The 25043-nt window shown below is 41.0% G+C and overlaps 1 protein-coding gene across 1 annotated transcript in view; it reads left to right on the top strand.

Annotated features, from left to right (window-relative positions):
* The first annotated feature begins 6822 nt into the window (after positions 1-6822).
* LOC115645567 (macrophage mannose receptor 1-like) overlaps positions 6823-25043 on the top strand; it is a 53494-nt gene continuing 35273 nt past the window's right edge. Inside the window, exons 1-13 of the mRNA XM_030550433.1 lie at positions 6823-6970; positions 9405-9806; positions 10896-11078; positions 12015-12179; positions 12489-12602; positions 14738-14881; positions 15668-15850; positions 16049-16206; positions 18076-18189; positions 21020-21135; positions 22237-22385; positions 24081-24280; positions 24705-24826. Of these exons, the coding sequence (XP_030406293.1) occupies positions 6910-6970; positions 9405-9806; positions 10896-11078; positions 12015-12179; positions 12489-12602; positions 14738-14881; positions 15668-15850; positions 16049-16206; positions 18076-18189; positions 21020-21135; positions 22237-22385; positions 24081-24280; positions 24705-24826 (2111 nt within the window). The 5' untranslated portion in view covers positions 6823-6909. The remainder of the gene's footprint in view (positions 6971-9404; positions 9807-10895; positions 11079-12014; positions 12180-12488; positions 12603-14737; positions 14882-15667; positions 15851-16048; positions 16207-18075; positions 18190-21019; positions 21136-22236; positions 22386-24080; positions 24281-24704; positions 24827-25043) is intronic.

Below are 25043 nucleotides of genomic sequence, written 5' to 3'. Positions count from 1 at the left end.
TGATGGGTGCAGTTCTTGCCTACATTTTTCCTGATGGCATGGAGTAAACCAGTTGTCTTTGTTTCACAAATATTCAGCTCCCTTGAGAAGAACTATCTACAAATAGAGAGAGAAGCTTTATCTTCAGAATTGAGAAGTTCCACACCTATCCATATGGTAGATATTTTACCTTGCTGACAGATCATTACCCAATAATTTCAATGTTTTGATTGAAACGTGGAATTCCATCATTAGCTGCTGCTTGTATGCAGTAATGGGTATAGCTATTTTCAGCTCATGCCTATACTATTCAATTCTATAAAAGGACTCAGTGTGGCAATGGTAATGGGCTGTCACACCTGCCATGCCCAAACTCCCATCAACCCAAAGAAACTTTGAACAAAGTGTTCTATCTCAGTTTGGTGGATGGGTTACCCATCACTAGCACAGACATCAATAAAGAAACTACTAAGGATGATACACTTGTCTTGTGAAGGGAATTGCACTGCAGCATACAGGCTGGATCATAAAAATCTCCAGTTTACAAAATTAGTATCAGACCAACATGAGTTATCTGTGAATTAAGGTTGTATCATATGGGAAATGCAGGGGATCATTAAAAATCACTTCAGTTTAGTGTTCTGGAAATTCTTCATGAAGATCATTTTGGCATTGTACACATGAAGGCCATAGCCCAGAGACATGTCTGGTGGTCAGGGATCCATGAAGATGTTGAGAGGAAAGCAAAGTGCTGTACCACACGTCAGCAAATTCAGCATGACCCTGGTCTGGCTTCTGACTCTTGGTCCTAGTAAGGAGGAGAGGATGGAAGATGATAAAATTATGTGTAGGATCTGATGAGAAACAGTTAAATGAAAAAGAATCTCATTCAATTACATTGTGTAATGGCAAACAAAATATTGTCACTTTTTAGCTAAATGCTTATATACAAATGCTAGAAGTCTAAATAATAAAATGGGTAAACTAGAGTGCCTCATATTAAATGAGGATATTAATACAATAGGTATCACAGAACCTTGGTGGAATGAAGATAATCAGTGGGAAACAGTAATATTGGGGTACAAAATATATCAGGAGGACAGAACAGGTTGTGCTGATGGGGGAGTGGCACTATATGTGAAAGAAAGAAATCATCGAGTTAAATGAAGTAAAAATCTTAAATAAATTAAACTGTACCATAGAATCTCTATGGATAGTAATTCCATGCTTGAATAATAAGAATATAGCAGCTGGGATATACTACCGACCACCTGACCAGGATGGTGTTAGCGACTTTGAAATGCTCAGGGAGATTAGAGAGGCTATAAATATAAAACAATAATGAGGGATTTCAACTATCCCCATAATGACTGGGTACATGTCACCTCAGGATGGGATGCAGAGTTTCTTGAAACCTTAAATGACTGCTTCTTGGAGCAGCTATTCCTGGAACCCATAAGAGGAGAGGCAACTCTTGATTTAGTCCTAAGTGGAGCACAGGGTCTGAGCTAGAGGTGACTATAGCGGAACTGCTTGGTAATAATGACCATAATATAATTAAATTTAACATCCCTGGAGAGGGGGGGAAACAACATAGCAGCCCCCTATGGTAGCATTTAATTTTCAGAACTACACAAAAATGAGGAAGTTAGTTAAGCAAAAATTAAAAGATACAGTGTGAAAAGTGAAATCCCTGCAAGCTGCATGGAAGCTTTTTAAAGATAATGGAATAGAGGCTCAACTTAAATGTATACCCCAAAATTAAAAAACATTGTAAGAGGAACAAAAAAAAAGCCATCGTGGTTAAACCACAAAGTAAAAGAAGCAGTGAGAGGCAAGAAGACATTCTTTTAAAAGTGGAGTTAAATCCTATTAAGCAAAATGGACAGGAGCATAAACTTTGGCAAGTGAAGTGTAAAAATGTAAAAACTCTGGCAAGTGAAGTGTAAAAGTGTAAAAATGTAATTAAGCCAAAAAAGAATTTGAAGAACAGCTAGCCAAAGACTCAAAAACTATTAGCAAAAAAATGTTTTGGATGATAAGGCCATTGAAGAGAAACTAAATGAACTTTTTGCATTGGTCTTCACTGATGACGATGTGAGGGAGATTCCCCAACTTGAGCCATTCTTTTTAGGTGACAAATCTGAGGAACTGTCTCAGATTGAGAAAAAACAACCCCGGGAATTAAAGACCAAGCATCTTAACTTTGGTACCTGGAAAGATAATGGAGCAAATAATTAAACAATCAATTTGTAAGCACCTAGAAGAAAATAAGGTGATAAGTAACAGTCAACATGGATTCATCAAAAAGAAATCATGTCAAACCAAGCTAATATTCATCTTTGATAAGGTAACAGGCCTTGTAGTTAGGGGGAAGCAGTAGATGTGGTATATCTCGACTTTAAATCTTTTGATACTGTTTTACATGGTCACTTCTTAAACAAGCTAGACAAATATAGCCTAGGCCAGTGTTGGGCAGCCCATGGGCCACACGCAGCCCATGGGCCACATGCAGCCCAGCAGGGTAATCTACTGGCAGAGCGCCAGACAGTTTGTTTACATTTGCATGGCTGTCCACACCTCCCAGCCACCAAGGTTCACCATTACCGGCCAATGGGAGCTGTGGGAAGTGATGCAGGTGTGGCAGGTTGGGGTTGATTGAGCCCAGAGGAGTTCTTTAATCTCCTTTTAACTAGGGCAAGGAGCAGTCTAGTGGAAAACTGTCCACTAGAACCTGGTCTGAGATCACTGACTCATTTCCTCTAGGCCACAGAACATCAGTCAGGTGATTATACACAGTTGTATCTATGTTTAATGCATTGCCACATTTCTTGCTAATTTGTACTTAATCTTCATTTCCTCTTTTTCTGCAAATGCGTCCAGATTTCCAGACAAGGTGATGCATCTGAGTACCGTGAATGTAAAGATTTCCTGTTCCCTAGGCAGATGCCTCTGAAAGAACACGCTGAATCATCACTACACGCAGTAACCCTATTCCCAGGTCCAGGCTTTTGGGCCCCACCTCACCCAATGGAAGCTAGATTTAGGCTCTGCCAACTGCTACCTCCCTGAAGTACTGCTGCTGCTGGAGATTTGTGCTGCTGGGGTTTGTGCTTAGGGTTGCCAACTTTCTATTTGCAGAAAAACAAACACCCTTCCCGCCCCCCTGCCCCTTTTCCAAGGCCACATCTCCTGCTCACTCCATCCCCTTCCCTCTTTGGCTTGCTCTCCCCTACCTTTGCTAACTCACTCATTTTCAACGGGCTGGAGTAGGAGGTTGGGATGCAGGGTGAGGAGGGTGAGGGCTCCAGCTATGGGTATGGGCTGAAAATCAAGGGTTGGGGGTGCAGGAGAGGTCTCTGGGCTGAGGCAGGAGACTGGAGTGTGTGTGGGGGGGTGGGAGTGAGGGCTGTAGCTGGGGGTCTGGGCTCTGGGTGGGGCTTGGGTTTGGGGTGCAGGAGGGGACTCTGGGCTGGGGCAGAGGGTTGGGGTGCACAGGGAGGTGGGGGTGCGGGCTCCGGCCTGTGCTTAACTCAGGTGCTTCCAGGAAGCTGCCAGCATCTCCCTCTGGCTCCTAAGCAGAGTTACAACCACATGGCTCTGTCCGCGCCTACAGGCACTGCCCCCTCAGCTCTCATTGGCTGTGGTTCCTGGCCTATGGGAGCAGCTGAGCTGGCGCTGGGGGCAGGGGCAGTACGGAGAGCTCCTGTGGCTATCCCTCCACCTAGGAGACAGAGGAAGATGCCAGCAGCTTCCCAGAAGTCTCATAGAGCTGGGTAGGGAGCCTGCCTGAGCCACCAACTGGGCTTTTAATTACCCAGTCAGTGGTGATGACTGGAACCACCAGGGTTCCTTTCCGACCAGGCATTCCAGTCGAAAACTGGTCACCTGGCAACCCTGTGGTGGCAAAATCAAGTATAGCCCCTGAGGTGAATCAGACCCCTAATATTTCCATTTATTTGGTATTAGCATCTCTCTGCAGGTCATTGGTGCCTTTTAATATTAGCAACTACTTCTCCAAAAACTAATCGATCTTCAGGACAGGTTCAGTTTCTCGTCCCCCACTGTGTTAACGTGCATTCTGTTAGTATAAGCCTCCTCCTCCCTTGGCTTCTGTTCTTTTGTGACACTTGATGTCCTGTGCACCAGGCATGAGAATGGGAATGATGGCAGAAGTTCTACTCTCCAATTTCCTCCCACTGTCATCATCAAGCTGCCTCCAGTGCAACTTCTGCTGTCTCTGCCCCTTGAAGAAGAAACAGAAAAACACCTGACCAGGGAGATAGCAATTGTACCAGAAAAAAAGGGCCTTAATCAGGGGCCTCCAAAATAACCCAAATTACAATTTCATATATATTACACAAAAAAGTTATGCTAAAGGAACATTACAATTCAAAGCTGAGCATTGCAAAGTTATGCAAGGCCAGAATAAAGGTTGCTTGTTTGTCCTTATTTTGAGTGCCTTGGGCATATACATTATGATACAATCTTTAATTACATGTATACATACCATTTTTTCCAGCCACTCATAGTCTCTTCCATCCACTGGCTCCCAGTCACCTGTTCCCTGCCCACCCCTATTTCCCGTCCAGCCAGTCTCAGACTCCCCTCCTGTCAGTCCCAGTCACCTTGTCCAGCCTATCCCAGATTCCCATCCACCCCCAGCTTCCAATCTAAGCTTCTCTTCCCCAACCCCTACCAGTCTCCAGCCCCTGTCTATCAATTTCCCCTCAGCTTGGCTCCTTGTCCCATTCTGTTCCCTGACCCCTCCCCAGAGCATGAGTCATGCCGGAATGCTCGAGAACACTATTCCAGCACTGCCAGAAGGAGCATTTCTTTACGACCAGCACTATCACTTATGAATGAGAGTTCTTGAAGTACCAGAAATGCACTGCCCCTCCCTGATCTGGCTCTTCTCTCCTCAGCATTTGCCAGGTGGCTTGCTCCTCCTGGCTTCCTGGGACAGGAGAGAGAACACTGAGAGCACAGGACTGAAAGGCTCCCTGTTCTCCGTGCTGGTGCCCAGTGCCACCATGGGCTGCAGCAGCCAGGAATAGCAATTTCAGGGAAAGCCTGCTTGGTGCCTGTAGAGCCAGGATAGAGCATGCTTACTGTAGGCAGAATCTTCCTAAAGCATTGCAGTTAAATACTTCCAAGTCTCTACTGAGCATGTGTGAAATGAGATTTTTCAGAGACTTATAACTTGGTCAAATCTGGATGAATTTGGTCCCCCTGACACATTTCAAGTCCCTTCTCCAAAGCCTAAAGGCATTTGTGCTTTTCAAAGAGTAGGTCATGGGAATTATTTTAATATGACTAAACAATATATTTACCTAACCTTGTTCTAAGAAATGGCTGAACCCTTTTGGTGTAAACTTTCAAACAGACAAGCAAATAACAGACACCCAGCACAGAACTTTTCAAACCAAATGATTAAAGTATGGCAAAGTTATAAGCAAGTGAAAATAGGGTCTTATAAGGAAAGTGTCAGGCAACCTCAGTAAGAGTTTGTAACCCCACCTTTTTAAAGGGAGCAAATGTTTAGAAAAGTGAGCCACTCTTCTAAGAGTGAGGTCGGTGCGTATGGCATTACTTTAACTTTCCTAATGGAATTTTTTGTTTGGGAATTGCCTCTAATTTTCAAATATAGGAAAATAAACGTTCTTTCATTCTTCATAACTTTACCTTTAGAGTGAAAAATCTTAATCGAAATGTATTTAGCTGAACAACTCAGCTAGCCAAGGACAGGTCATGTCCCTCGGTCACTGTTCAAAGACAAAGCTCAAGGGAAGGGAATGTATAGCTTTTAGAACTCCGTAGCCTCTCACCTGCAGCATTTGAGTTGCAAGCACCTGCTCCCAGATCCCAATAATGTAAAACTACCTTTAGCCTGACCTATATCTTTTCATAACATTAAAGCCCCCAACTCCTGAAGATTCCTCAGGTAATGCCACTTTGTTGGAGCTCTATGGTTTTTCTATGGGGCAGTGATCTAGCTGCCCTCTAGAACATAAGAGTGGCCATACTGGGTTAGACCAAAAGTCCATCTAGCCCAGTATTCTGTCTTCCAACCGTGGCCAATGCCTGGTGCTTCAGAGGGAATGAATCGAACTAGTAATCAAGTGAACCATCCCCTGCTTCTCATTCCCAGGCTACGAACACCATCCCTGCCCAATTAGCCAGGATGTCTATTAGCGCTATCCCTTGAAACACCACCAAATTTCTAGCTGGAGATCTGATTTTGTCTCTGTGGGTTCCCTCCATGGCTGCTACTAATGTAGTCATCAGCCTCCTGGCTCCTGTGAGAGCACAGCCATGGAGCCACAGAAGGGCCTGTTGTCAATTAAGGCAGGTCTTGCTTCTTTTCTACGTTGGGAAATCCTCAAGATTGGGAATTCTCAGTCCCTGCTAACTCCAAGGTCAGATCAAGTTTGATTTCATATTCTCTAAAAAGTGTAATGTTGTACTAAAGGTTTTTCTCTGAAGTTACTGACACACATTTGCAGACTCATCTCTGTTTCCTCTTTCTCCCTCTCCTGGTCTTTTTTACTATATTCTCACTGGAATTCTGATTGGCTTAGTAACTCAGAAAACTACCCTTGTGTGACAACCATATTCCAAGAAATCCACAATGAACAGCAAACACTAAGTTTGTCATTGATACTTCTGTAGAAGAACACACTCTTTCAACCCTAGAGAAATTAGCTTACGTATACAAAGTTCTCACAATAAATTTATTTTAAAATGTCACATGGGATAGGATAGTTCCTTATTTAAAGCCCTTATATAGAACTTCCCTATATTAACCAACTCTTCAAAACTAAGGAGTACCTGCTAATCTGGCTCATTAGAGAAGGATTTTCTTATGAGGCACTGATTATAGCTCAGTGTTATTTTTGGTGAAGGGAAGAAGGGACTGAAATATTTGCAATGGCTGTCTACCTGCTCCTGATTTTTCTTTCCCTCATCACTAGATCAATTCAACTGCCAGGTAAGTTCCTGTCCTGACTTTTTTTTTTTGAAGTGAGGATATAAGAGTGCTTCTCTTTTTGTCCTTTCCTTAGTTACTTTAACTTTCTCTTTGGGGCAGAGTGAGATTATTTATTTATTTATGCCCTAATTTAAAACAGCTTCACTCAGTTTTGGTGGCATCTGGAGTCCTCAGATTTCCTTCATGGCATAGAATCAGGGTTTAGACCAAGATGTGGGTCAGAAAAATGTGCTGGCAGATCCCGAGACTGTGAGGTTACTGCCAAGGAATCTTGCCCCAGTGCAAAGGGGCACCAGGGTCCGGGAGGGACACAGGGGCCCAGGAAAAGAGAGATGTTGGCCTGCAGAGGACACTCCAAGACTGGAAAAAGAGCTAATTCCCAGGACACCAGCAGGAGGTGCTGCAGGGGTGAGTCTCGCCCCTTTACAGGATTACATAAGGCAAGATCCTGGACCCGGCTAGGACACTTCTACCACTCTGGTAGCATAAATCCGTAAAGTGGATCTAATCAGGCAGCGGAGGGGATTTCCTTTCTTTGACACACAGCAGGCTCTAAACCATCCTTTTCTAGCCCCCAGATGGTAAGGCATGTCAGGGGTGTGTTTGGAGGAGGCAACATGGCCAATGTGCTATTGTGCTCCTTCAAGCCCGAGCCACTATAGTTACCCTAAGGTTGCTCTAACTTTCACAGGAGACTAAACCATTCCCTTGCAGTCCTGAGCATGGAGCCACCTTTAGTGAGCTTTAACAGTGTGCTCAAAACTGCCCTACATATCAGAAGTCATGGTCCCTGCCCAAAGGAACTTACAATCTAGCCTAGACACTTGAAAAATTAACATGTATAACAACACTCTACGTGACAGTACAAGATTGAGGTGGTGTGGAAATCATGAATTCTCGCAGACTAATCTTTGAAACACTCCTTGGGATCAGCATGTCTTGAGGATCTGAAGAAGAGCAACTTGCATTATATTTGTTACATTTCCAATATCTGCAGGTTATACAATGTTATACATTTTGTTTGTTTGAATGATTTGTCCTCCTGTGCTTATGATGAGACACCCCTGATCTCTTTCTCATTAAGTTTAGATAGAAAGGTACAGCTGTTAAGCTGTCCTGCAATGACTCAAGAGCATGACAACCAAACTCAGGGCAGACTGTTAAAAAGCAGGGTTCAAACCCCAAATTGGTTGTGAGTTCCATACTTAGATTTTACCAATCATTTATTAAGTGCAAACTCCTCAGGCTCTATAACAGCCTAGCCATGGAGTCACAGACAGTCCCCTTGGGTACTCTAATCGATCTTGTCACCCAGGGAAGCTTGGCTTTGTGATAGATGGTCCCTTAAACCAAAAATCAAAACAATATTCAGATTACTGCCGGTTGCAATGGATCAGTCACTTACCTCAGATCAATTGTTCCTTAGATTTACACCAAAGCCAACACTTGCAGCCAGTCCTATAATAAACTAACTAAAGAGTCATTAACTAGGAGAAGGAAATAAGAGAGTTATTTATGAGGTTAAAACAAGTAACATACACCCAAATGAGATAGGCTTTTAAGTTTCAAAAGGTAATAGAAGCTTCTGTAATAATCAAGCGTTGTATGTTCTATGGGGCTAAGCCAGGATAAACACTGGGAATCTCTTGCTTGCCCTCGGTCCTGGGATAGGGGTTGTTATAAAATTGGATGGGTGGGGTTCTGTGGCCTGCCTTGTGCAGGAGGTCAGACTAGATGATCAGATTGGTCCCTTCTGACCTATGAGTCTATGAGAGTCCATGCAGACAGAGATACAATTTCTCCATATCAGGGATTTTTATTTCCATTCCACTCTGAGCTGCCAATTCAGCTGATGGGAGGAATTCACACTCACTTTTCCTTTTCATGAGGTGCTGGGGTGGGGGAGAGGGACAACAGAAAAGCAATCAACAAAGTCTTTTGTTCTCTGACATTCCACAACAGTTTGTCTGGTTTTGATGGGCCTTCTCTGATAGGCAGGACATAACACTTCTTTTGTTGTAAGCCAGCATTAATTTCACACTAATTAATGTCTCACTCTCCTGTCTGGTGACTGGCACAGCTATAGAGGCTTGCAATGCAAATGCACAAATATGACCTCACAATATGCGATACAGATGTACTAAGTGAGATCAATGCATGCAGCATCTTGCAAGTACTGAATAAAATCTAAACACTCAGCACATTTTTCTAGTACTAAATTTATTTTAATAATACACACAAGGGAGGCAGCATAATTCCAGCTATGTAAGTGTCAGTATCAAAGTGAGGCCTGGGGACCTTGGCATAACCTGGCACCTGCTTTGCCAGCATCACAACAGCTCCTTCACTGCAGGGGGCTCAAACATCCAATAACTGACCAGCTTACCTTCTATTACAATCTTCACCATATATTTTTTCTCATTTTGTTTTACAGGCAGTGGAATATTTTTAATACACAATGAAGACCATAAACTCTGTGTAAAAGCTCAAAGCTCTAACTCAGTCATAATTGTCACTTGCAATCAGGACGATGATTCTCAAAAATTCAGGTGGGTCTCTGACCACCAGATTCTGAGTATGGCATTGAAGTTGTGCTTGGGTGTGCCTTCAATGAAAGATCAGGCTGCGATCACACTGTATCCTTGTAACAAGACAAGTGAACTCCAGCAGTGGGAATGCAGAAATAAGACCCTTTTCGCAATCCAAGGGGAAGATTTATTTTTCAACTCTGCCCAAGGAGAGGAAAGGAAAGTCATGCTGTCCAAAGGATCGGGCTCATGGAATAGGTGGAAGATCCATGGAACTACAGAAAATTTGTGTTCTCAGGGCTATGAAGGTAAAGTTTTGAAAATTAATCTCTTTATTCTGAACTAATATACTTTTGTAGCTATTAGAGAATTTTGTTTCCAATGCACCTCACCTTACCATCATTCCAGAACTACAGTTGGCTCAATAGCAGAGCTGACTACAGGTAGAGAGCAGAATTGGACCTTCCAAGAACTGACCTTGGCAATTTGTGGTTAACTTGGCAAGGGCAATTCCAAGTCCCAAATGAAGTACATTAATGATAGACCCTACATTGTGTCAATCAGTATGTAGGGAATGATGATTCTACTTGTACAACAATGAAAACAAAAGATCTGTGTATATATTGGTATTAACCTGGCCCTTTGTGGAAGAAATGTAGAATGACATTGTATTTAATGTCCTAAGGTTGATTTAACTGTTCCTCATGGAATATTACATTCTAGTAACTGGATGTGAGACCCAACCAATTGCATACATCAGGCATGGTGGTCCAGCAGCAGATGAAACAGGATTGGACAGAGCTTTGGCTCCTCCCCACAACTAACCAACAGCTATTGCTGCTGAGCTGAGAGAGGGGTTGTCATAATTTGCTGCTAGTAGAAGCCAGACACAAGTTATGATCCCTAGAGCAAAAGGGAAGCAGTCAGTGAAGTAACTATTCCAAATATAAGATTTAGCTACAGATCTCTAGGGCTTTATCAAATATTCCTTGACTAAAAGAAAAAAAATCCTCACATAATTCAAAGCAGGTATTAAATATATAACAGGTCTGAACATTTTTGAAAATCTGGACCAGACAGAGTTATAAAGAAATATGGTAGGTTGAAATGACTATGAAGGCCAGGCTAAGGTTGTTTGGATGAGCTTAACTCAGCATATCTCTACTTTCTAAATAACTCTTTAAAATGTAACATTCAATCAGAATTTCCTGGCTCTCTCAGCTTTGATTGTGACAATGGTCTTAATGTGAGGATTTTTACTATGAAATTAATTATATGTAATGTCAGCATCAGCTCCTGCTTAACTAAGTTATTTGCATGGCATGTGGTTTATGATCAAACATTTTCGTGGACACTGGTACCCAGTTATTGCTATCTCTATCCATTTGTCTCCTTAGATATGTTTACACTGCTAGGAAATGCCTTTGGGGCACCCTGCGTATTCCCTTTCAAGTTCAATAGTACGTGGTACGCTGAATGTACAAAGGATAGAAAGGCTGGTAATAAACAGGGCTTCCCCTGGTGTGCAACATCTACAGACTTCGATGAAGACTCTTTGTTTGGATATTGTCCATTGAAAGGTAAGTTCTTCACATTTAAAACAAGAGCCCTGGTTTAAGCACATGCTTAACCCCGTATCACTTGCAGTCCCTGCCCAGGAGGCTCAGAGACTCTCTGTGTGGTATTGGGGAGGCAGTGGCCCCTTTTGCTGGACTCCTAAAGGCTGGTGATGGAGGAGGAGAAAGCAGCCAGGCATCCCCAGAAGCTAGTGAGAGGAACTAGAAGACAAGCATGTTAAGGGGGAAGCCAAGGCCTGGGGTTAGCTGTGGGGGTGAGGTGGAGATCAGCACACTAAGCAAGGGGGAAACATGGGGAATCAGGATAGCACACTGAGGGATGGGGCAGCAAATGGGGTCAGGGATAAATGAGATAATGGATGAGGCTACAAATGTAGGAGCAAGGGCACATAGTGGCAGCAGCTGCCTACCTTCAGAAGGCTGGTAATTCCAAGGGCCTTACCTCCAACTTGAATGTTTCTAGTTAGTGGGCTGTGAGGCAGTATTAGCATCTTTATCCCCTTTGCTGGCCTAAGGGGTTGGGAGATAGTTCTCAGTTGGTTGAGAGCAGCTATTCATCTGTGAGGCGGGGGTGCAAGTTCTTCCTGCTGCACAGGCTGAGAGATCAGACTTTCCATCGGGATGTGTAACATCTCTGATTAGCTGCCCTTCCCCAGTATGCAGAGGAAAAGCCACCAATCAGATGGAGATTTCATCACAGACCAGTAGAAGAGGTCTGAAAACCTAGTCTACAGCGAAATCCCGTAATGTTGGAAATTTGACAGGTCTTGAATGGAGGGTGTGTAAATGGTGCAATCGGTGTGTGCAAAGCAATCTAAATATATGGAAATTGCTACTTTATGTTAATTAGAATATACTGAGGGCATGCTTTCAAATCTTGGCAGGTCTGATTGATTATATTTTCAATTAACAAATACTGTGCCATTCATCTCTTTACAGACAACATTGACAAAGACTTTTGGACTACAAACCCTTTCACAGGCACCCACTATCAGATAAATTCCAACTCAGCATTAACATGGCACCAAGCAAGAAAAAGCTGCCAGCAACAGAATGCAGAATTATTAAGTATTACAGAACTACATGAGCAAACTTATCTGACAGGTAAAGCTAAATAACAAGTCGATCTCTGGAGCTTTCACATTACATATACACCTGACTCAGGGCCATTTTTAAGAAGATGGGAGGGAACAAAGTGTCATTTTCCCAACAAAATGTATATTAATATGCTCCAGAAATGTACTTCACCCTTACCAATAACAAGGTGTTGCAGCATCTCTGCATGACGGATGACTCTACATACCTGATTTTGTCCAAGACATGTAGTTTTCAAACTATTAGTTTTATTTAAAGCTTTGTACAGTCGGTAATTCTGTTTAATAAATTGTCATTTTATTTCTTTTTGTTACTTAGGGCTATTTGGCAGAGCAAATTCTGAACTCTGGATTGGACTTAACAGGTTGAATTCCAATGGTGGATGGCAATGGATTGGTGGCAGTCCATTCAGATATTTAAACTGGGCTCCAGGTAGGTGCACGTCTGTTTAATGGTGGTCTGTTTATGGGCAAAAGATATGAGCTCCTATATTCTGCTCTCTCCACATTCACAGAATTCCAATTGATGTCAATGGGACTATTAAAAAAAAAAAAAAAAAAAGGTAGAATACTGGAGTGTTTCTGAGAGGAATTTGTCCTTACTTTGTAGTGCAAAATGAAAGAGAAGATTCCCAAACCAGGAAAGCATTTAAAGTCTAAAGACATTTGCATCATCTTCACACACCTGATTTTCCAGTAGCGATTTTCTTACATACTATTCAATTCAGATGGAAAACTCATTTAAAAACATTGAAATACCTTCTGTTTAGAAACATTACATACCATACATTGTAGATTTTCATTTTTTCTCATTTTTAAAAACTATTTATAACGTTTGCACGAAGGTCTTCATAGACCCCGCTACATTTTCCCCCAGCTAGATTTATAATCCTGTATCTGTGACATCATAATCATTTTCATAAAGCATGTAAACTACTAATGAATCAAACATTCATTTCTTGTAAAGTTCTTAAATAAATGACAAACAAGGTGAAACACCACCACCAAATATCATACCCATAATACTGTTGCCACATCTGTTTTGAAACATCACTGATCTTTTTTACTCATCTTCCCCACAACCTCTCAGCCTCAAAAATTAGTTGTTATAGGAAATAATGTATGAAATGGTTGAAAACACCTCTATTTTTACTATGTGGTTGTCCATATATTAAAATACACTCATCTGTCAATACATGAATGTATAACTCATAGTATGATTAGGAGTATGTATAAGAACTCATAGGATATACTGTATGACAGTAGTTCCACCCTTCCCAGAGCCCCAGCCTCGTGGGCCCTCTGTTTTACCATTTACCTCTTCAGGGATGATATTTGATGCAAACTGACTCAGGATTTCCAAAACAATTAGCTGTTACTTTAGACAGCTCAAAAGAAATACAGAATCATGCAAAATAAGATACACTTAAATGCCATTTCCTCCCTCAGTTTCCTCATCACTCTTGAGTGTTCTTTGGGATTTGGGTCACTGTTTTCTAAGGAGTCCCCAACTGTTTTTAAAGGGCTGTCTCAAAACTTGAGTCTTTGTTCCCCTTCTGGGGAAATCCCACTGCTCCAAACCCTTCTCCATGTAGAACTCTTGGAATAACTGGATTATGCAAGGTCAGGTACCACTGTTAGCATACCCACTGGCCTGCCAGAACACAGTCACTAAATGTTAGTGCCTTCTTTTGTTTATTCTGTAGCTTCTTCCAGACAGGGTGTGTGATAAATGACACAGTCCTTGCCAGCTCATGGCTGGTTTGCTATACATTGCAGGTTAGCATTATATGTAGGACTCATAAAATCAATCAGAATTCACAAGTTCTACATAAATAGATCCCCCAAATCACGGTTGCCATTTCTCAGCTATTTATCTTTTGCTTTAGGCTCTAGTATATTTCCTCAGCATGTCTCCTCCCATTTATGGCCAAAGTGGGATAAGGTTCATAAACTACAGATGCTCAGTAAATACTGAGGTTGAAAATTTTCAAATCAACATATTGTCTCTGACTTATGGAAATATATATTTTGGTCTATCTTTTGTATTATCAAAATTAATCCAACTTTCTTTATAAATTCAATATTACTGAATTTCTTCCTGAACACTGTTTCCCTGGTGTTTCTAAAGGTCAGAGAGAGCAAGTGTGATGAACACCGAGATTGACACATTGGAATTGAATCAGGGACCTCCAGAGCTAAAAGAATGGGTTGAGCTAACTTTGCTAGGTAGGGTTGTAACAGACTCATATTCCCTAAAGATCGGGCTCAAAGGGAGACTGTAACACACACTCGCCAGTGGGTTAAATGTGGAACTATATATGAATATCCAATTGTAGTCAGACTATTTGGACTAATGGACAATAACTTTATAGCATCAGTGTTGTTGGTCAGCTAAGCAATTGCCTCCTAATCTCCTGTCCTTAACATGATAATTATTAGCAAACAATATGGCAATGAATTTGTAAATGCAAGAAGACCCCCAACAGATTGTTCCTTTGGTTGGTGAGATGAAGATGTACAGTGTTAACACAGAGATTCTCTGCTTTTTGTGTCTGTTTCTCAAAGGAAGTCCCTCTCTTGAGTCTGAAAAAATCTGTGGACTGCTACAGTCTGGGAATGGTAAATGGAAAAACCAGCAATGTGATCAGAAACTTGGATACATCTGTAAAAAAGGAAATTCCTCTTTGGATTCCTTTATTATTCCCTCAGGTAGGCTGGTCAATGCAAATAAAAGCTATTTATCCAAACTCTATTGAACATCTTGCAATGAGCAAAAGATAAAAAAGAATGCATCTTTATACAGTGCACATAAGCTTCTGTCTCGATTGTCAAAAGCAAATTGTTAGGCCTGTTCGTCAGTTATAAACATGTGTGGAAGAATTCCATGATGTCAGTCCTCTGTAGGTATCTAAATGTTGCTCCACTAAGGCCACTTAAGTCTCCAGCCCTGGGGGGACTAATCAGGACCTGAGTCCCTTGCATGTATGCTGAAGTTTGCAGAATGTATTAGAGGAATCGTGTGCTGCAGTCAGGGGTGATCTGGAGTGCATTCCACACCTGGCCTCTGAGACTCATTGGATACATCTACACAGCGATAAAAAATCTGCTGCACCAAGTCTTCGAACCCAGATCAATTGACTTGGGCTCGTGGGGCTTGGGCTGCGGGACTAAAAGTAGCAGAGATGGTTGGGCTCAGGTTGGAGCTCAAGCTCTGAGAAACACTCCACCCCCCTCACAGGGTTTCAGAGCCTGGGCTCCTGCCCAAATGTAACTTCTACACTGGAGTTTTTAGCCCTGCAGCCCAAACCCAGCAAGGCAGAGTCAGCTGGCCCAGACCTCTCGTGGCTGTACTGTGGGTCTTTTATTGCAGCGTGGATGTATCCTGTCCTACTCTGGCAGGATGAGTCATGACCTGCCTATGTAGCTGGAACTCTTCATTCCCACCTCTTTTGATTGGTCTTCTGAATAATTGTTTGAAACATTTTTTTCCTCTAGGTGACTTTAGGCCTATTAAATGCCCCAGTGGATGGATCCCCTATTCAGGCCACTGTTATATGCTTTACAGAGCACCCAAAATATGGAAAGATGCTTTATCTTCCTGTAGAAAAGAGGGTGGAGATCTGGCAAGTATCCACAACATTGAAGAATACAGCTTTACAGTGTCTCAGCTTGGGTACAGTGAGTATTGCTACAGGGCACTATTTTACCTGCATACATATTTATAATGTAGCCGTGATCAATTCTGCAGTTCTGACAATGATGTTAACATAAGGTCTTAAAGTCCAAGAAGGCAGATTCACCTTCATTACTCAGTCAGGGATGGACATGAAATTTAATAATACTATTAAATTATATAACTGCTTCTTATGTTTTTAGAGCCTACAGATGAATTGTGGATTGGTTTGAATGACCTCAAGATTCACATGTATTTTGACTGGAGTGATGGGACTCCTGTGACTTACACCAAGTGGCTATATGAAGAACCATCCCACGCAAACAACAGGAAAGAAGATTGTGTCAGTATGAAGGGAGAGGTAGAATAATGCAGTTATATTTACTACTAGCCTATTTTCTTTCAAAAGGTACGTCTATACTGCAGCAGGTATCGTGTTTCCCAGCTTGGGTAGATAGACACATGCAAGCTCTTCTCCAGCTAGGGTACTAAAAAATTGCAGTGTAGCTGGCGGTAGCCTGGGCATCAGCTGCCTGAGTACAAACCTGCCTGGATCCCCTGGATACATGCTTGTGTAGCTAGCCCGAGCTGCTGCTATGCTATCCCCATCTACACTGCTGTTTTTAGTAAGCTACTATGTGTCTGTCTTCCTCAGCTGGGAAACATGCTGCCTGCTGCAGTGGTCACATAGCCAGCCTAAGTGACTATTGTGGTTTGATTCATTGTCCAAGAGCAAGGGTACTAGTCTGAAGCCAATGACATCTGAAGTAACCACATCTGGAGATTTAGGTTTTGTAAAAATCTATCTCTCGGGCTCTGATCCTGAAAGTCTGCAGTGTGAGCACGGAGGCTATGCACAAGTACAGTACAAGTAAGGTTTAACATAAGGGATGATCCATTAGGTTAAAGCTTTGTCTGCTCTCAGGAAGTCAATTAAAGAGCACTGAGCATCCTCTCACAAAATGTGGGATCTTCTTGGTGGTAAGACTCTTGGTTCTGGGATTTTCTTTCTTGTCTGTAAAATATCTTGCATATCTATTGTGCTTTTCTGAAAAATAAGTTACAACTTTGGAAGTCCATGTAGCTGGAGCTTCTTATCAGGAAAGACACCACATAGTTTGTGCTCAGTTTACAGCCCCTCATCATGGGCACGGTGGAGAGAGGACAACTATATTCCTATTAAATCTCTTATAGTCTCAGTTTACTTTGTTTTCCCCATTTTGCTTTGCAGTTTAAAAAAAAAAGATATTTTCTCAAAAACTCAGTTTGACCGCTTGTGAGGTTTTGCAACTGCTACACACCCCTTTTCTTGGCTGGTGCAGTCTATAGGGCTAGTTTGCCTTTATTATATTCACTAAAAATTATCTACAAGACCCAGGGCAGTAGGTGCCACAAATCCAGAAAAACATAACGTGTGTACATTGGTACATTCTTCATACAGTTCTACTAGATCCTTATTTGTCCTTGCAGAAGCTCCCATCTCTCTCTAGGATGAGTGTTCTTATTGTCAGGAACATGTCATGCTGTGGGATAGCATGGTGTATTTCAGTCATAGGCTAGCCCAGGAAAAACTCCCTCAGGAACCAAGAACTGCTTCAGATTTTATCACATTCTGCTCTGCATGCAAGGCACACTTCTTTGACTTATCTTTGGTAATAAATATGCAGAGCAGAACAGAAATTAAAGAAATATGTTTTGAAAATATTTCACATTTTTTTCTTCAAGGAGATAAAAGGAGAGAGAGAGAATCATACGTGCCATGGTTGGGACTAGTCACATCCTGTAATGCACTTCTGCAGCGTGCTCAGATACGGCACTATGAGAATAGAATAGAATAGAACGTTGACTTATTCAGCAGTCACTGAAGCCTTCATAAATGCCATTTAAACTCTGTGCACTCTGAGGATATGCACCCAGCACTAATAATCTAATGAATTTTTGGACAGAGCAGCAGAGCCTCCAATGAAATTTCAAAGTTAAAGGGAGGACCTTTATTGTTGGGCCATGGTAAGGAAAAAGAAATCTGTAGTCATGTGGGGAGGGAATTGAAGTAACCCAAACCAAAGCTTAAAGGTGGTCTGGGTGCTGCCTGGAGACTGGTGAATGTTCAGTCTGGTTCTTATTTCCTCTGAACCTTTTTACAGAAAACCCTAGAAAAATGGAATAAGGAATGTTCTAAAGACCTAATCCTTCGTCACTGACTTCCCTTTCCTTTCTTTGCCATGTTCAGGATGGCTATTGGGCAGATGATGTTTGTGAAAAGAAACTTGGTTACATCTGTAAAATGAAACCGTTGGCAGAAGAATCTGAGAAAGTCGAGGTCATTATCCCAGGCTGCCAGAAAGTAAGTACAATATATGTGGCATTACATGAAGATCATTTGACTTATTGGTTTCACTCCTTTTAAAATTATGTTGTCTTTTAGGATGCAATCTATGATAACTGCTTTTAACAAAACTTGTTTTTACCCTAGTAAATTATTATTTTATGCACATTGATGATTTTCAGACCACTGGGAAAAAATTGCTCCCTCGTTTAAGCAAAACCTACCCTGAATATCTTTTTCAGTTACTTGTGTCTCCTTTTGTCTTTATTCTCTCTTCTCTGAATTGAGCAGACCTATGTAGTTTTGGTTGTTCATGAGTCATCTGCTGTATAGATGTATACTTAAACATTGTTCCACTGAAAGATTTTGCATTGCCCAGCTGCACAACAATAATGATTTTCCTAGAAGTCAGCCTGCAGCCAACATCAGTGTCTTTCTGGGACTTGCACAGCTCTGAAGGCCAGGGGGTGTCATTAAATGAGGTTGTGATGGTTTCCTCCTGCCAGGGTGCCACCTGGAACTGGGGTACCACTGAGATCTCCGACCCACTAGCCTGGACTCCCTCTCAGCACTGTGCTGCTGCAACAAATTGCAAAGCCCTCCCAGCTTGCTCTGTCACCAGCATTCATACGGGTAGGGATACACCCAGCTGCAGTTACACACAGACTTTCTAACCACCAGCCTCCCAGCCTTGGACCCCAGAGCAGTACCATCCTGGCCTGGTCAAATCTGGCCAGTATATGGGTTTAATACCTGGTCTGCTTCTCCCTCAACGTGAAGAGAACAATGCACACTTGTGGTAACCAAGCAGAGATTTTCCTCAGAGACCTTAGTCAAATGCACCGTGGTTTGGATTAAAACATAAAATAAGTTTATTAACTACAAAACGTAGATTTTAAGTGATTATAAGTGGTAGCAAACAGATCAAAGCAGATTATCTAGTAAATAAACAAAACCTCAAACTGAGTTTAACACACTAGATAGGTAGGATATAAATTAGCAAATTCTCACCCTGAGTGATAAACAGGCTGGCAGATTCCAAAGGCACAAGCTGCCTTGGCTTTGCAGCTTGGCTTTCCCAGGTTTTCACACACAGGTTAGCAGTCCCTTAGCCTGGGACCATTACTTCCCCCCTGTTCCGTCTTTATTCCTCAGGTGTTTCCAGCTGTGTTGTTACAGGGAGAGTGAGGTACCTCTTTTTTGATCATCTTCCTATTTGCTGGAAAGCTATTTTTCTGTGACCTGGGTCAAACAGTTCCTGTTTGTGTAGTGCTATCTCTGAGAGGTTTCTATTGTAAACAGTTCTTAGAGTAATCATTGTGCTTGTATGCATTTCCTCAATGAGCCATTAACATTGTTTGGCCTTTTTACTGTTGTCCCTGAAAGGCTGCTTATGGATGTTTTCAACCTCACAACATGTTTCAGTAACACATACATAGCCACACTTCATAATTTCACATAGGACTATAGCACATACAATCCAATGAGATATTTATGTCTAGCAGATCAAGACTTTAGAATGACACTTTACAAGACATATTTTGTACAAAACATATCTAATTACATGACAGTGGTGAATACTGGGTGCTACGGTGTCACAGATGTTTTGAAACAAATTGATAAATTAAACTAATAAGTGACCAGGACCAGATGCTATTCACCCAAGAGTTCTGGAGGAATTGCAAAACTACTGTGGTATGTAATCTATCATTTAAATCAGCTTCTATATCTGAAAACTGGAGGAAAGCTAATGTGACACCAATTTTTAAGAAGGGCTCCAAAGGTGATCTCATCAATTACAGGCTGGTAAGCCTGACTTCAATACTAGGCAAAATGGTTGAAATTATAGTAAAGAACAAAATTGTCAGACTCATAGAGGAACATGATTTGTTGGCGAAGAGTCAACATGGTCTTTGTAAAGGGAAATCATGCCTCACCAATCTACTAGAATTCTTTGAGAGGGTCAAAAAGCACTTGGACAGGAGGGATCCAGTAGAAATAGTATACTTATATTTTTAGAAAGCCTTTGACCACGTCCTTTACCAAAGGCTCTTAAGCAAAGTAAGCAGCCATGGGATAAGAGGGAAGGTCCTCTCACAGATCAGTAACTTGTTAAAAGATGTGAAACAAAGCATAGGAATAAAATGTCACTTTTCAGAATGGAAAGAGGTAAATAGTGGTGTCTCTCAGGGGTCTGTGCTGGGACCAGTACTATTAGACATATTCATAAATGATCTGGGAAAAGGGGTAAACAGTGAGGTGGCAAAATTTGCAAATTATACAAAACTACTCCAGATAGTTAAGTCCAAAGCAGACTGTGAACAGTTATAAAGGGATCTCACAAAACTGGGTAACTGGACATCAAAAATGACAGATGAAATTCAGTGTTGATAAATGCAGAGTAATGCACATGGAAAACATAATCCCAACCATACATATAAAATGGTGGGATCTAAATTAGCTGTTACCACTCATGAAAGAGATCTTGGAGTCATTGTGAATAGTTCTCTGAAAACATCCACTCAGTGTGCAGTGAACAGAATGTTGAGATTAAGAAAGGGATAGATAATAAGACAGAAAATGTCATATTTGACTCTAGATAAATCGATGCTATTCCCACATCTTGAATACTGCATGCAGATGTGTCGCCCCATCTCAAAGGCATTTGTGGTCCCTATCACTGTTTCATCATCACATTATTTTTTCTCTCATTGTTTCTTAGTTTAACTTCACGGTTGAGTACAACATTAATATAATTTTTTAGAAGTGTAGTGAACAGTTATTGTGTGCTATGTAATTTCACAATCTGACAATAACTTGTGTGCATGTCTGATGTTTATGTTGACAGGGCTGGATAAGACATGGTTTTTACTGTTACTCAGTCGGACAGACATCTGTGACATTTTCAGAAGCAAAGAAAATCTGTGAAGGAAACAAAGGTTACCTAGTCACTGTGAAAGACAGGTATGAAAAAGACTGCCTTTACTTTCAAATGTGTGAGCAGGATGGAAGACCGAAAGGAGGTTCTGTGTTCCAAACTTGTAGTCAGTAATGACCGATGCTTGTCAGATGCCATTCATTGACTGGCAACTGCATTGTGGAGTTGAATAAGATTACACAAAGCAGTGTCACAAGGAACATCAGAAGACAATTATACTATCAATCCTGGTTTTAACAAAAATGTAAAAGATGGTCAAGCTCCTGTTACTACCTATCTGAGGCACTGCCAACCCCCAAAATTAAAAAGTCAGCAGTTAGCCCCCCCCCAAAATCATAAGTTTAGCTTAAAAAATAAAATTTGAAAAATAATACATTTTGGGTACTATTTATTTCTCTTCCAGTTTTTGAGTCTTTGAGGTTTACGTTTTCAATCTTTTATCTGCAAGCCAGAGGGTTAGAACCTTTTTTTTATTATTGTATATAATAAAAGCTGAAATTCTCCCATAACATAATGACTTATTTCATTGATGGCTTATTTCACGACTCATGATAAAATTGCAGGAGTTGGGGACCCTGTATCTATCCATATAAGGGATGCATATGACACCCATCACCTTGGTATCACAGCATTTTATGTGCTAGAATGGTACTGTGACATGCTTGATGCCACATCAACTAAGAAAAGAGTCTCAGTCCTGTGACTTAAAATGGAGGCCATGGTTCTTGAATACTACCTGGGGCAGCTGTTTTATGACATAAGATGCTACCTTTGAAAAGTATTAGACTTTAGCTGAGGAATTGCTTATAACACGCAAGAAATGAAGATAAACTACAATATACTACAGTTAAAACTACCCTTTTGTACGTTGTTTCTTTATTTATATGCTGAATAAATAAAATTTTCAAATCAACCCAAGTATTGCAGCTTAATTCTCTTTATTGTACAGTACAAAATAAGGATGGAATCATTGTCGATTATGAAAGTATCAGCATTTGTTTATTATATAAATTAATATGCCATTATAATATTGCCAACATTTGCATTATGTCTGATTTCATAAAAAGAACAAAGTATGATAAAATCTTGGTTTAAAATTGATTTGACACTTATTATTCTCCTTCCAGATATGAACAAGCCTTTCTGACTGTCCTGATTGGGTTCAGTCCTGTGAAATATTTCTGGATCGCTCTTTCAAATGTTGAGGAACAAGGAACTTTCAAGTGGGCTGATGGTGAAGCAGTTCTGTTTACTCACTGGAATTCAGGAATGCCTGGTATGCACTGCTATGCTGTGTGGTTGTGAATGTTTTTTTGGTTCTCTGGCAGTTCTAAAAAAAGATCAATTTGGGAAGAACTAAATCTGAATTTTTGGAAATTTGACAAAGTACATGTTTAGTTTAACCCAAATCATTTAGTTTCTGGGCATTTTTAAAGGGCTAGATTCACAAAAGAGCTAGAGGAGGAGCTGGTGCGACCTCTCCCCACCCAAAAGCCACTGGTTAGGGCAATCAACTAGGATGTGCGAAATAGGGTTCAAATCCCCACTCTGGAGCAGGGATTTAAATCCAGGTCTCTTCCATTCTAGGTGAGTGCTCTAACCACCAAGCTGTAGGCTGTTCTTGGAAGGGGCTTTCATAGTCTCTGCTGTTGAATCTGTTCCATTTTGTATAAAATACTTGAATAGTCATTGGGTCAGAGGTAAAGAGTGAAAATGATTTTACAGCCTGGTTGTTAAAGCACTCCCCCAGGAGAGGAGAGACCCAAGTTTAAGTCCCATTTCAATGTCGAAGTTTGTTACCCAAGTTCGTCATTCTAGTGCCATGGAATGAATCAAGGCTGTCCCTCCATAGAAGGAGCATAGAGAAGCAATTAATTAGATGTTCCATGGTTTGGATGTCCTCCCTGTTAAGTGCTTTGGTGTGACCAGTGCCATCAACATGGTAACTAAACACTGATTGATGGTCTAACAAGCAACTCAGGTGAGTATTTAATTATTTATACAAAGTAGAACTACTTCAATGGGAGAGACAGAGAAAAACCCACCCCAGAATAGTGCATGAACTGATGGTTAGGGCACTCAGTGGGGAGACTGGGATTCATATCCCTGCTCCAGAACGGGGATTTGAATCTGGGGCTCCCACATCCCAGATAAGTGCACTCGCCGTAAGTGGAGCACCACAACCACCTTCTCCGCTGGCTATTTTGTGAACATGCCTAAATCTCTGTGTGAGTTTAGCTTGAAAAAAAGGTTTTGGCCAAAACTATTCAGTGAATTCATGTTAAATATGTGAATTGTTTCAGGTCGACTGAAACTACATTTTTCAGCAAATAAACTAATTCTTCTGAAAAACTTTGCCCAGCTTTCATTGTGGGGACAGCACCTCTGGAAATCAGGCACAAGGTGTCACATGGTATCTTTCTAGACATCCAAAAAGTGAAGATCTCAAAATTAGAGAACACTTCTGAAAGTCTGCCAGCATAAAACTAAAAAATGTACAGACTACATTATTAAAATGATTTCATTTGCACTAAAAATAAACGCATCAGACTGGATATGCTGGAAATACCTTCCTAATAAACTATTGGGAAATGCTGCTTCTGATAGACATTCATTTCCTTAATTTATTTGTTACTTGGGATTTGCTAGTTGGCTCAATCCAGCTCCTATGTTTGTGAGTGAAATTCTGTATAACTTCTTCATATAGTCTCATGATCAAACTCATGACTATTTATTGATTATAGTATTTATTTAAATCACACCTGAGCTGCTGGTGGGCGTATGCATATGGAACATGCAACATTGAGTGACTTTGACTCTGCAGCAAAATTTATAATCTCCACTTGATATACTTTTTAAAAAAAAATTAAATAGAATAGTAAGTACATACTTCAGGAAGAGATCATTAATTAAAAGACTCTTACCTGAATTAACTTACCAGTAATTTTCTTTTCTTTTGTGTGTCATGAAGGAAGGGAGCCAGGATGTGTTGCCATGAGAACTGGAACTACAGCTGGATTATGGGATGTTGTGAACTGTGAAGAGAAATCAATGTTTCTCTGCAAACAGTTGGTTGAGGGAGCGACCCCTCCTCCTGTTCCAACAACAACTCCTGCCCCCTCATGCCCAGATGGATGGCATTCAAGAGCCCACAGTAGCTCATGCTTTAAAGTAGGTATTAAACTCCTGAACACAAAATACTCATGCTTCCTTATAACAGCATAAAGTAGATAAATTTGAAGAAACATTTGGCTACAATTGACCCAATAGCAACTTGCATTTGCACAGCTCCTTTTATCCTCAAGGATATCAAGCATTTCCCAGTGGTTTAGGACAGAAAGTGAGGAAGAGCACCATAGTCAATTGAAACTACAGTAGGGATTTTTAGAGACTCAGAGAAGGAAGACTGGATGAGGTTGCAGTAACCAATTTCAAGGGATGACCAGGCATGGACCAATGCTTTGGAAGAAGAGTTACAAGGCAATGGATGAATGTAGGTGGTGTTAGACAGGCAGATTAACATGGACCACAACAGATGTTTTTTCTTAATTTCTATGATGCCAGGCACAGTATGTAATTGTACAATTCTCTGTAGCATTTTCAGAATGGGCGAAAACATATGAAAACATGGTTTGATGCACGAGATTTTTGTAGAGCTATAGGAGGAGATCTGGCCAGTATCCATAGTGAAGAAGATCAAAATGTAATAAATAGCTTGTGAGTATCTGCATTGCCCTTATTCCTTCACTTGAAATATTTTCATGGAATACAACACAAAATATCCTTTCTGAAAAATGTCATTTCAGCTGAAAATCTGTATGTCTCTATCGTGGTTCTTATTCAAATATAAACATATTTGTTGCATTAAAAATAGTGAGGATGGGCTTCGGCATCATTTGAACTTCACATTAAACAAAATGTTTGGGCATCAGAT

Source organism: Gopherus evgoodei, chromosome 2 (genome assembly GCF_007399415.2).
Source record: "Gopherus evgoodei ecotype Sinaloan lineage chromosome 2, rGopEvg1_v1.p, whole genome shotgun sequence".
Lineage (NCBI taxonomy): Eukaryota > Metazoa > Chordata > Testudines > Testudinidae > Gopherus > Gopherus evgoodei.
This window is presented reverse-complemented; position numbering and strand designations above follow the sequence as displayed.